General features: G+C 48.3%; 2 protein-coding genes across 2 annotated transcripts; both read right to left on the minus strand.

The window, feature by feature from the left end:
- Positions 1-2,426: 2,426 nt before the first annotated feature.
- LOC146767194 (inositol 1,4,5-trisphosphate receptor-interacting protein-like 1) lies at positions 2,427-3,883 on the minus strand. Its single transcript, XM_085582348.1, has 3 exons — positions 3,792-3,883; positions 3,105-3,636; positions 2,427-3,020 (listed from the first exon to the last, which is right to left on the minus strand). Exons 1-3 carry the CDS (start codon positions 3,881-3,883, stop codon positions 2,427-2,429), a joined length of 1,218 nt encoding a protein of 405 aa, XP_085438474.1.
- LOC146767195 (uncharacterized) lies at positions 3,735-7,499 on the minus strand. The gene has a single exon (XM_085581201.1). It carries the CDS (start codon positions 4,778-4,780, stop codon positions 3,980-3,982), a length of 801 nt encoding a protein of 266 aa, XP_085437327.1. The 5' UTR covers positions 4,781-7,499; the 3' UTR covers positions 3,735-3,979.
- Positions 7,500-9,236: the final 1,737 nt, after the last annotated feature.

A 9,236-nucleotide genomic window follows, 5' to 3' on the forward strand; every position in this document is an offset into this window, starting at 1 on the left:
CTCATACAATTCTGTGTCTTTAATGCACTGTAATCATAATAAATATTTCCAGAACTGAAGAAACAGAGCCTGAGAGCTTGTCCATCCTAGAAGTTTCTATTGTTCTCATAAATTTTTCTCTACAATTATCTCTTCTCTTGGAAACACTGTGACATAACCATGCTGCCATAATAAGCATAAGCAGTAGAAATCAAATTCAGAGCTACACAACTTATTTTACAAGGAGAACAGATAATGAAATGGTAAGTAGTGTCAATATACATTAATGGAAAAAATTGCCTAAGCCCTGCATGACTCTGAAAGAGCAAGCTTTCCAGTTATTTTCGAATATTCTGATCCACATGGAAAATGCAGAGAAGTCCTATTTTGCAGGGCTGATTTGCTTCGTATGTGAGCCATAGCAAGGTCAGAATCCTTGGAAGGACACTGCTTCTTACCTCAAGATTTCTGTGAGCTTCTGCCTTGCTTCTGGCTTGGAAGACCTTGAAAGGCAAAGAAAGAAGAGGAAACCAGGGCACTTTTAACCAGGGGTGACTCAAGAGATTAAATCGCTGCCCACTGGCCATGCTTCACAGAGCACAAAGCGAAGATTGACTGCCCATGACGACATTTGAACCTTGTGTCATTGCTGTGAATCCTCCTGGGTGTACCTTGCTCCTTAGACTGAAGGCACTGTCATTGAGCAAGCTGGGGGTTAAAGCAGCCTTTTTATTTTGGATAGTAATTCACTAATACTTGGGGACTGAGAGGATTTGTTGCAGTACTTATTACAGCCTATTTCTGCCTTGGTGGAAGGAGGTGAGAAGTACAGAGTACCTGAAGCAAGGAAGAATTGAGATATGCCAAAGAACCAAAAAGCTTGATTGGCCACCTAGAGCAAATCTCTGTGGGCTTTAGGAAACTGTGGGGTGGCTGCTCTCACCTGCTTCATGACTGGCCTTTCTTTTCCTGCATATTATTTTCATTTCTACTGTTTGTAGTGTTTTTTCTTGCACTTTGCTCCTTACTATGAATTAGTATGCTGCTCAAAGCTAAATATCAGCCAAATTGATAAAGATAGGTTATTTATATCTTCTCAGGATTTAAATGCCACAGAAAAAGTTGGGGGACTTGAGCAGATCAAGCAATGTTTTACCCTGCAGCCCCATGTAAGTGACTAACTGCTTTAATGGCAGGTACATTGACAGCTTTAGTTTGGATATGGAGGGAAAATAGATTGTTTTTTGGAAGACACTGCTACTTTACTCAAATTTGCTGCACTACAGCTCAAGGGTTAGAGCACACCTAGACAGTGTGACCATGCTGTAACTATCACTGTGTTCATTTGTAGTTTTTTTACTCAGAAGTTGAAGCTTCTTCTTCTTCCTTTAATTAGCTGCCTCTATCAGGACCTGTTTTGTTTTCTGCTATAAATGGTGGGTCAAATAAAAAGAAGGACAGATTTCAGGCAATTTGAGAAATTTTTCTTCTTTTATTATTTCTTCACACATATATATGTAGATATTGCTGAAGGGCAGCTATTACTGAAGGGTAGCTCAATCTTTTAGGACTAAATTGTTCCCTAGGAGTTGTAAAAGTGACTGTGTAAAGAAAACTTCAGCAATCTTTCCAAAGATTGCTAAAAAAAATTCAAGAGTACTCTGCTGCAAAATTTCAGGCATTTCAGGGCATTTTCACTTCAAACTTCAAGCATTTCTATGGAAATGCTCAAGAGACAGCATACTTAATATATCCAACATCTCTGTTTGCAAAGAGTCTTTATTTCAGATAGAGGTATAGGAAGGACATTCTCAAAGATATAGAGGGTTACGTACAAAGAATGACGCATTTCAGGCAATTTGAAAAACTTAACTTCTTTTATTAGTTTCTCAAACATAGATATTCAAGTATTGTTTAAAAGCAGACAAGCAACTGGGGGAATTCTCTAAACTAAGGGTTTAAACTAATCTAGTCTAAACTCTATTTCTCTACACTAAGGGTAGCTTTGCAAAATAGTTATATACTGCCAACACTAAAGGGCCTCTGGAATGAATGCTAAGAAACAAGTCTAATTAAAACTACAACTCACTAAATAACTACATTAAGTCCCTAATAGGCTAGGTTGCTGTCTTTGAGGTATTCCAAGCAACCTCCATCAGCTTCACTGTTGTTCTTCTGCAAGGATGTGCAGGTGGAGCCAGTTTCTGCCTCCTTGACTTAGGCAACAGCACTGTTGCAAATGGAAGGTGAAGGGCAAGGCCACTCATGGAAGTGTCTGCACAACGAAACCATGTGCTGCACCATCTTCCTTTCACAGGAGCAGGAAAGCAGCTTCAGGATTGCCACGGACAAATACAACAATCACAAAGAGTCGACGTCACAGCAATCAGCTGCGAACTTCTCCATCAGAGCTTTGTGCAGGGAATTCTTCTCAGTGTTGGAGAGCATCATCCAGAGGCGAAAGTGCAGCTGAGCATAAGCCTCCATTGCCTTTCTGTGGGCATCCGGATCTCGGGCCAGGTACTCAAAGAGGTGAGTGGCTCAACCTTTTGTATTGCTGGCGGCAAGCTGATCTCTGCAGGAAGCTTCTCGTTGCCTAGAACAAAATGGTCCAGGTGTTTCCATTTCAGGCAGAGCTGCATGTATGCCATGATGTCCCACAGCCGCAGTGGAAATTCCTTCCTGCACCAGTAGACGGGCGGTAAGATGTTTAACACATGCATGACCAGAGTCTTCCAGTTAGAGTTGGAAAAACCTGTGCCGCTCAGCATGCAGGTGAAGAGCTGCAGGTATTTCAGGTGCAACCTCTTACATGGTATCTGCCTGGCAATGTGCTGGAAGAATTTTGCCTCCGCCACAGCGAATGTCTCAGGCCATGCTGCTCTTGTGAGGATGTTGGCCTTGGCGGGCTGACTGCTCACAAGGTTACCGGAGTTTCCTTTCTGGGCCTCTAAGGGCTGGTTGACCACAAAGATGTCATAGTCCCCTTGGCACACCCCAAAAAGCATCTCCACCAACAGGGTCCTCTTGCCTCTGCTCAGCTGGAATTGGCAGGACCGGCTGCAGGGCTGAAACACCAAGTGCCATGAGTATGACTGAGGCACATGCAGCCACGAGCATCTCACCATCTGGAAGAACCAGCGGGAGGTTTTCTCCACATCCAGGTAGGAGCCGGTGCAGAGTGTCTCCAGGAGGCTGCGCTGCTGCTTCTGCCGCAGCTCTTCCTGCGAGTGGTGCAGGAGGCACAACAGCTTCTCGCCCAGCTGCTCGCTCTCACACGTGCACACCAGCTCCACACGGACGCTGAAGGTCCTTGCTGCCGTCTGCCCTGCACTGCTTGGCTCTAGGTGGAAGGTGTGCCCTGGCGGGGGATTCAGTGGGACCAGCACACGGTACACCCCATCCCACTCATGGGGGCTCCAGCCCTCAAAGGCACTGCCCACCCCGATGGCTACTCGAGGCACCGGATCAAAGCTATTGCTCACGCTGTACACAAAGACACGCGTGAAGCTCTCCATCAGCTCAGCTGTCACTGAGCAGCCTCTCTCCAGGTCCTCCACAGGCCACTCTATACCATCCACTAAAAGGATGTCCTTCTCATTCCCAGCATCTTGGGTGTCTTCTCTGTTCTCAATTCCACCACTGGCATTTTCTTCCCTGCCACCATCACTGACACCTTTTTCACTGGCAGCCACATTACCTTGTTCCTCTTCTTGTCTATCATTATTCTTGTTTCCCTCCACATTCACATCAGGCTGTTATTCATCCTTGTTTCTATCATTGCCATCTTCTGCTATCACATCCTTATTTACTTCCTCAGGTGCAGGAAAACCACTATGGGCAATTTCATTCCCACATTGATTGCTATCTTCCTGCCCAGTCCAGTCTTTACTTCTTTGGTCATTGGCACGTCTGCTTTCCTGCACCTTCACATCCATGTATTCTTCTGTTCCATCTACATTGTCTTCACCTTCATTTACATCAGTGTTTTTGCCTGCCTTTATAGTAACACTATTGGTTTTTTCTTCATTTCCTTCTCCTTCTTCCTTTCCAGTGTCCTTGTCTTGGTCCACCTGTACATCCTTGGTTTTTTCTTCATTTGCTTCTCTAGATCTTCTTTATTTCCAGCAACATTGCCAGGTTCTTCTTCATTTCCTTCAGTGGTAGTGTCTCCTGGCATATCCCCATCACTCTGTCCTTCTTTCTTTAAGTGATAGCCATTGTCGACATCGCTGTCTTCCTTCACATCATAATTGCCACTGTTGACATCGCTGTCCTCCTTCATCTTCACATCATAATTGTCTTCAGTGGCATCATCCTTGTTGCCATCATCTGCAGCCACAGGACTGCCTTCTCTGTCATCTTCAGTGCCGCTGTTTTCTGCCTCCAGAGTCATATCTCTGTCTTCTTCACCTTCCTCTGGATCAGTGGTGTCTTCTTCCTGTTCAGTTATTCTCTCATCTCCCAAGGTCTTGCGGGAGCTCTGGTCCTTGCTGCTGCTGCTGGCCTCACAGCTCCTTCTCCTGCAGCCCAGCCACAGGCCCAAGAGGAGCAGGATGCCAGCAAGAACCCAGAATGGCCACTGCTGCAGGGCACCAAAGAGCATGGCTCCCCAGCCCTCATCCTGCTGCTGCAGGGGCCCCTGCTCCAGCTCCTGCATCAGCCGGGCCATCTCACGGTCCAGCAGCTCCTGACGCTCCCGCATTCTCTGGTGCGTGGCCTCATCCAGCCCATCCCCAGCTGGCTGGGGGTACTGGATCAGGCTTTGCACAAGCACAAACAGCAGTGACAGTAAAGCCATGGTCTGCAGGAGGACACACAGGAGGGGCTCAGTGGGGCCGGAATGGAGACAGTGAGGGGCAGGAGCGGCAGGGATGTGGTGGCAGGAAGGAAAGGGCCCCCGGCAGCTGGCAAGGCTGCACCGCTGCCCCGCGCGCCCCGCGCCCCCAGCAAGGCGCTGCGCCCGGCGCTGGGCCCTGGAGACGGGGCAGCCCCGGGGACCGGCGCTCCTGTCCCAGCCCTCCTCCAGCCCCCTCTCCCCTCTGATGTGTACTCACCGCTTGCCGAGGCTCTACTGGGGCAGCGGCACCGGCCTGGGGCCTTTTATAGTTGCCCCCATTGTGACACGGCCCCTGTGCTGTCACAGAGCCCAGAGCGCATCACAGGCCAGCCCCGCCCGCCGTCCCAGCCCGGTCATGGAACTCATCATGGCCCCGATGCAGAGAAGAAAGGAACTGAAGTCTTTTTTTGCGTTTCAGGCTCTCTTATGTAGTTTGTCTCACAGCCACACAGCACTCCCCCTACCCCAGACTGGATGTGAGACTTCAAAATGTGATGCATGTCATCTGCATCCTGTTCTGTTCAGCGCTTGAGACAAAACACCTCAACACCTCTTTCTGCTGCTGCTGGAAGGGGCAGATGAGATGGCTTGAGCTATGCTTGTAGGAAGCTACCAAAACAGTAATAGCCTCTTCAGCTGCACACTCACTAGGCAGAGGAATTTACCTCAAGGCACATGTTGGACCTGAAGGCACATCTGGAAGTGAAAAAGCATCTTGAGAAAAAATATCTGCGTTTAGTCTCAGAGGAAGAATTTGAGCCACCTCAGAGCATTTCTGTTTTGTTCTATAATTTTGGGGTTGGCGGCGTTTTTTTTTTTTTCTTTTTTTTTGAGCGCATAATAATTGTAATAAACACTACCAAATGTGAATTTCCCCTCTTCCTTCTTTGATGGAAGACAAGCAATGAAAAAGTGGCAATTGCTCTTTCTCTGCATCTTACTCCAACATTTGCAGTTATTAAAATTTGTATCTTCTTTTCACTAGTCCATCAGTTTGAGGTGATGTCTGCAAATGAATAATAATTTTTCTTACCACTGTATCCTCAGCTTTAAGAGGATTCTCTCCCTTTCATATTCAGATCTTTCATTTTCTGCTTTATGCATCCTTTAAAGACCAGAAGCCTTTTCCCTCTGCTTTTTAATTTACTTAGGAAAAGCACATTAATTAAACAGTTACATTTGGTTGGTTGAAGGTTGCCCATGATATTTATTTAGCTGGAGGTTTATCTGGCTGTCAGAATAACTCACTGGAGAGATCACAATTTTATAACAATGCTGGTCAACCAATGTGACCTTCAACAGGACCACCTGTGGTGAACCTTGTGAGCCCGCCTGTGGCACTCATCCCTGCCTTTTCTGGCATGATTTTATATGCTACTGCACCTCAGGCACACAGTATGTAACTTCTGTCAAGCCTTCAAGACACTAGAAGTGTGATTCTGGAAATGCTGATAAATATAAAAGATATGACTCAGAGATAGCCATGTTACCTCTTCTTCTAAGGTTTCCAGGCCTGTAAACGAGGCGGGACAGGAACAACCAGACAATCAATTTATGGAACACTGAAAAGGTCAAGATATTGTAATATGCTGTATTGCACTGAATCTATGGGATATTAAAATTCAGATGGTTCATTCCTAGAAAATATTTGCAGTTGCACAAATAGAGAAGCACAGATTTCCACCATGGTAGCAATTACACAAACAAATGGATCTACTCCAATTACAGTTCGAGACAAACATCCTTGTGTGAGCTTCTTTGGAGCTTTTATATTTGGAGTACTGAGTTGTTCCACTCAAGCAGAGGAACTTAACCTGATACCAGGGATGGAAGGCTTCTTCCCTTCTTCTTTCTCATAAAAAAAACGATGAGAAAACATTAACAGTTATGGGAACTCAAAATGTCTCTCAGACATTTTTAGAGGTTCCAGGCCTTGGTCAGAAGCATTCTAGACCCTGCCAGACAGCTGAAAAACAGCTGTGATTTTTAGTTTGAGCCATGGAATGAATTACCAACTTTGGAGGTGGAACGAGCAGTCACAAAAGGTTAGCTAGTATAGTAAAAGTAGTTACAAAGTAGAGGGGAATTTTTTTTAGTATTGTACAGGGGGGTTTTAGCACATGTACAGGGGGGTTTTCATTTTGTACATGGGGGTCAGAAGTTCTAAGATGGAGGAAAGTGGGCTGATCCTGTTCTTTCTCCTTCTTTTTCCTTACCTCCATGTTCTTGGTGATGTTGGCACTCACAGATTGGTTTAGAGTAGAAAAACACTTGGCAACGTAGGTAGTAGGTATTGGGGAATAATTGTAAACATGTTATACGTAATATATCTTATAAAAGATAGCAGCAGCCCTGGGCGGAGAGAGAGACGAAGAAGACAGGAGATCGAGAGGATGTCAGGGTGTGTGTGTGCCTCTACCCAGGCCGCTGATCAAATAGCCGCAGTCCAAGAACATAATCTGTTAGATAACTAGCAATAAACTGCCTTGAGACCGAACAGCTAAGCCTGCGGAGTTTTTCTTTGGAAGCACGGGTTGGAGGAGGAATTTCACCACCACATGAGGCCCCAAAGCAAGGCCGGGGTTCTCACAGTGGATGAGCTCCCCAAGCTGCTCCCCACCATTTACCATCATTCCTGGCTCACCAGGGAGGTCCCAGAGCACTGGAGGTGCCAGTGTGAGCCCATCCCCAAGAAGGGCTGGAAGGAGGATCTGGGGAGCTCCAGGCCTGTCAGCCTGACCTCGGTGCACGGCAAGGTTATGGAACAGATCACCTTGAGAGCCACCACAGGGCACCCACAGGATGGCCGAGGGGTCAGAGCCAGCCAGCGTGGATTTAAGAGGGGCAAGTCCTGCCTGAGTAACCTGATCTCCTTTTATAACCAGGTGACCCACCTGTGGATGTGGGAAAGGCTGTGGATGTGTCCATCTGGACTTCAGCAGAGCCTTGGACACTGTCTGTGACAGCATTCCCTGGAAAAGCTGCAGCCCACGGCTTGGGCAGGTTCCCTCCTGGCTGGGAGATGGAAGAGCTGGCTGGAGGCTGGGCTCAGAGAGGGGTGGGGATGGTGCTGCACCCAGCTGGTGTCCAGTCCCTGGTGCTGTCCCCCAGGGATCTGTGTTGGGCCCAGCCCTGTTTAACATCTTCACCGATGATCTGGGTGAGGGGATCGAGCCCACCATCCCCAAATTTGCAGGTGACACCAAGCTGGGTGTGAATGGGGATCTGCTGGAGGGCAGGACAAGAAGACAGAGCCTTCAGCTGCACCAGGGGAGGTTTAGGCTGGACAAGAGGAAGAAGTTCTTCACAGAAAGGGTGAGTGGGCATTGGGATGGGCAGGCCAGGGGGAGGTGGCAGAATCACTGTCCCTCTCCAGTGGCACTCAGTGGCATGGTCTGTGTGACAAGGCGGTATTAGGACATTGGTTGGACTTGATGATCCCAAAGGTCTTTTCCAGCCTATTTGTTTCTGTCATTCTGTGATGATTGGGACACTCTGGGGCCATTATGACCCTGCAGGGCCTCGTGGAACTAAGAGGACCATGGTGACACTGTGCAGCCCCATAGAACCAGGGCTCCATTGGGTGCTCTGGGGCCAAATGGAACCAGGGAGTCCCTGTGACACTGGGTCCTGGTGGAACCACCGAGGCCATGGTGACACTGCGGGGCCTCGTGTGACCGAGGGGTTTCACCACTGTGACACTGCCAAACCAAGGAGAGCATTGGGAGAGTCCAGGGCCCAGTGGAACCAAGGGGCCGTTCTGACACTGCGAGGCCTCATGGAACCAAGGAGACATTGTGACACTGCAGGACCTTGTGTAACCAAGGGGCCACTGTGACACTCTGGGGCCTCAGGGAATCTGGAAGGCCGTTGTGACACTGTGTGGCCTCGTGGAAACAAGGAGTCCATTGTGACACTGAGGGGACTTGTGGAAGCACAGAGAGCATTGTGACAGTGTGGGACCTTGTGTGACCATGGGGCCTTTGTGACACCCTGGGACTCCATGGAACCAAGGGGCCACTGTGAAACTGTGGCACCTACGAGAACATTGTGACACTGTGGAGCCGCATGGAACCAAGGAGAACATTGTCACATTTTGGGGCCCCATGGATCCAAGGAGTCCATGGTCACATTTTGGGGCCCCATGGAACCAAGGAGACCAGTGTGACAGTGCAGGGCCTGGTGTAACCAAAGTGACATTGTGACACTGAGGGGCCCCTTGGAACCAAGGACATCTTTGCAGATGACGCCAAGCTGGATGTGAGTGTTGATCTGCTGGAGGGTAGGAGGGCTCTGCACAGGGCCCTGCACAGGCTGGATCCACGGCCCAAATCCAACAAGGTGAGGTTTAACAAGTCCAAGTGCCGGGTCCTGCACTTTGGCCACAACAACCCCTGCAGTGCTACAGGCTGGGGAC

Source organism: Lonchura striata, chromosome 5 (genome assembly GCF_050655825.1).
Source record: "Lonchura striata isolate lonStrDom1 chromosome 5, ASM5065582v1, whole genome shotgun sequence".
Lineage (NCBI taxonomy): Eukaryota > Metazoa > Chordata > Aves > Passeriformes > Estrildidae > Lonchura > Lonchura striata.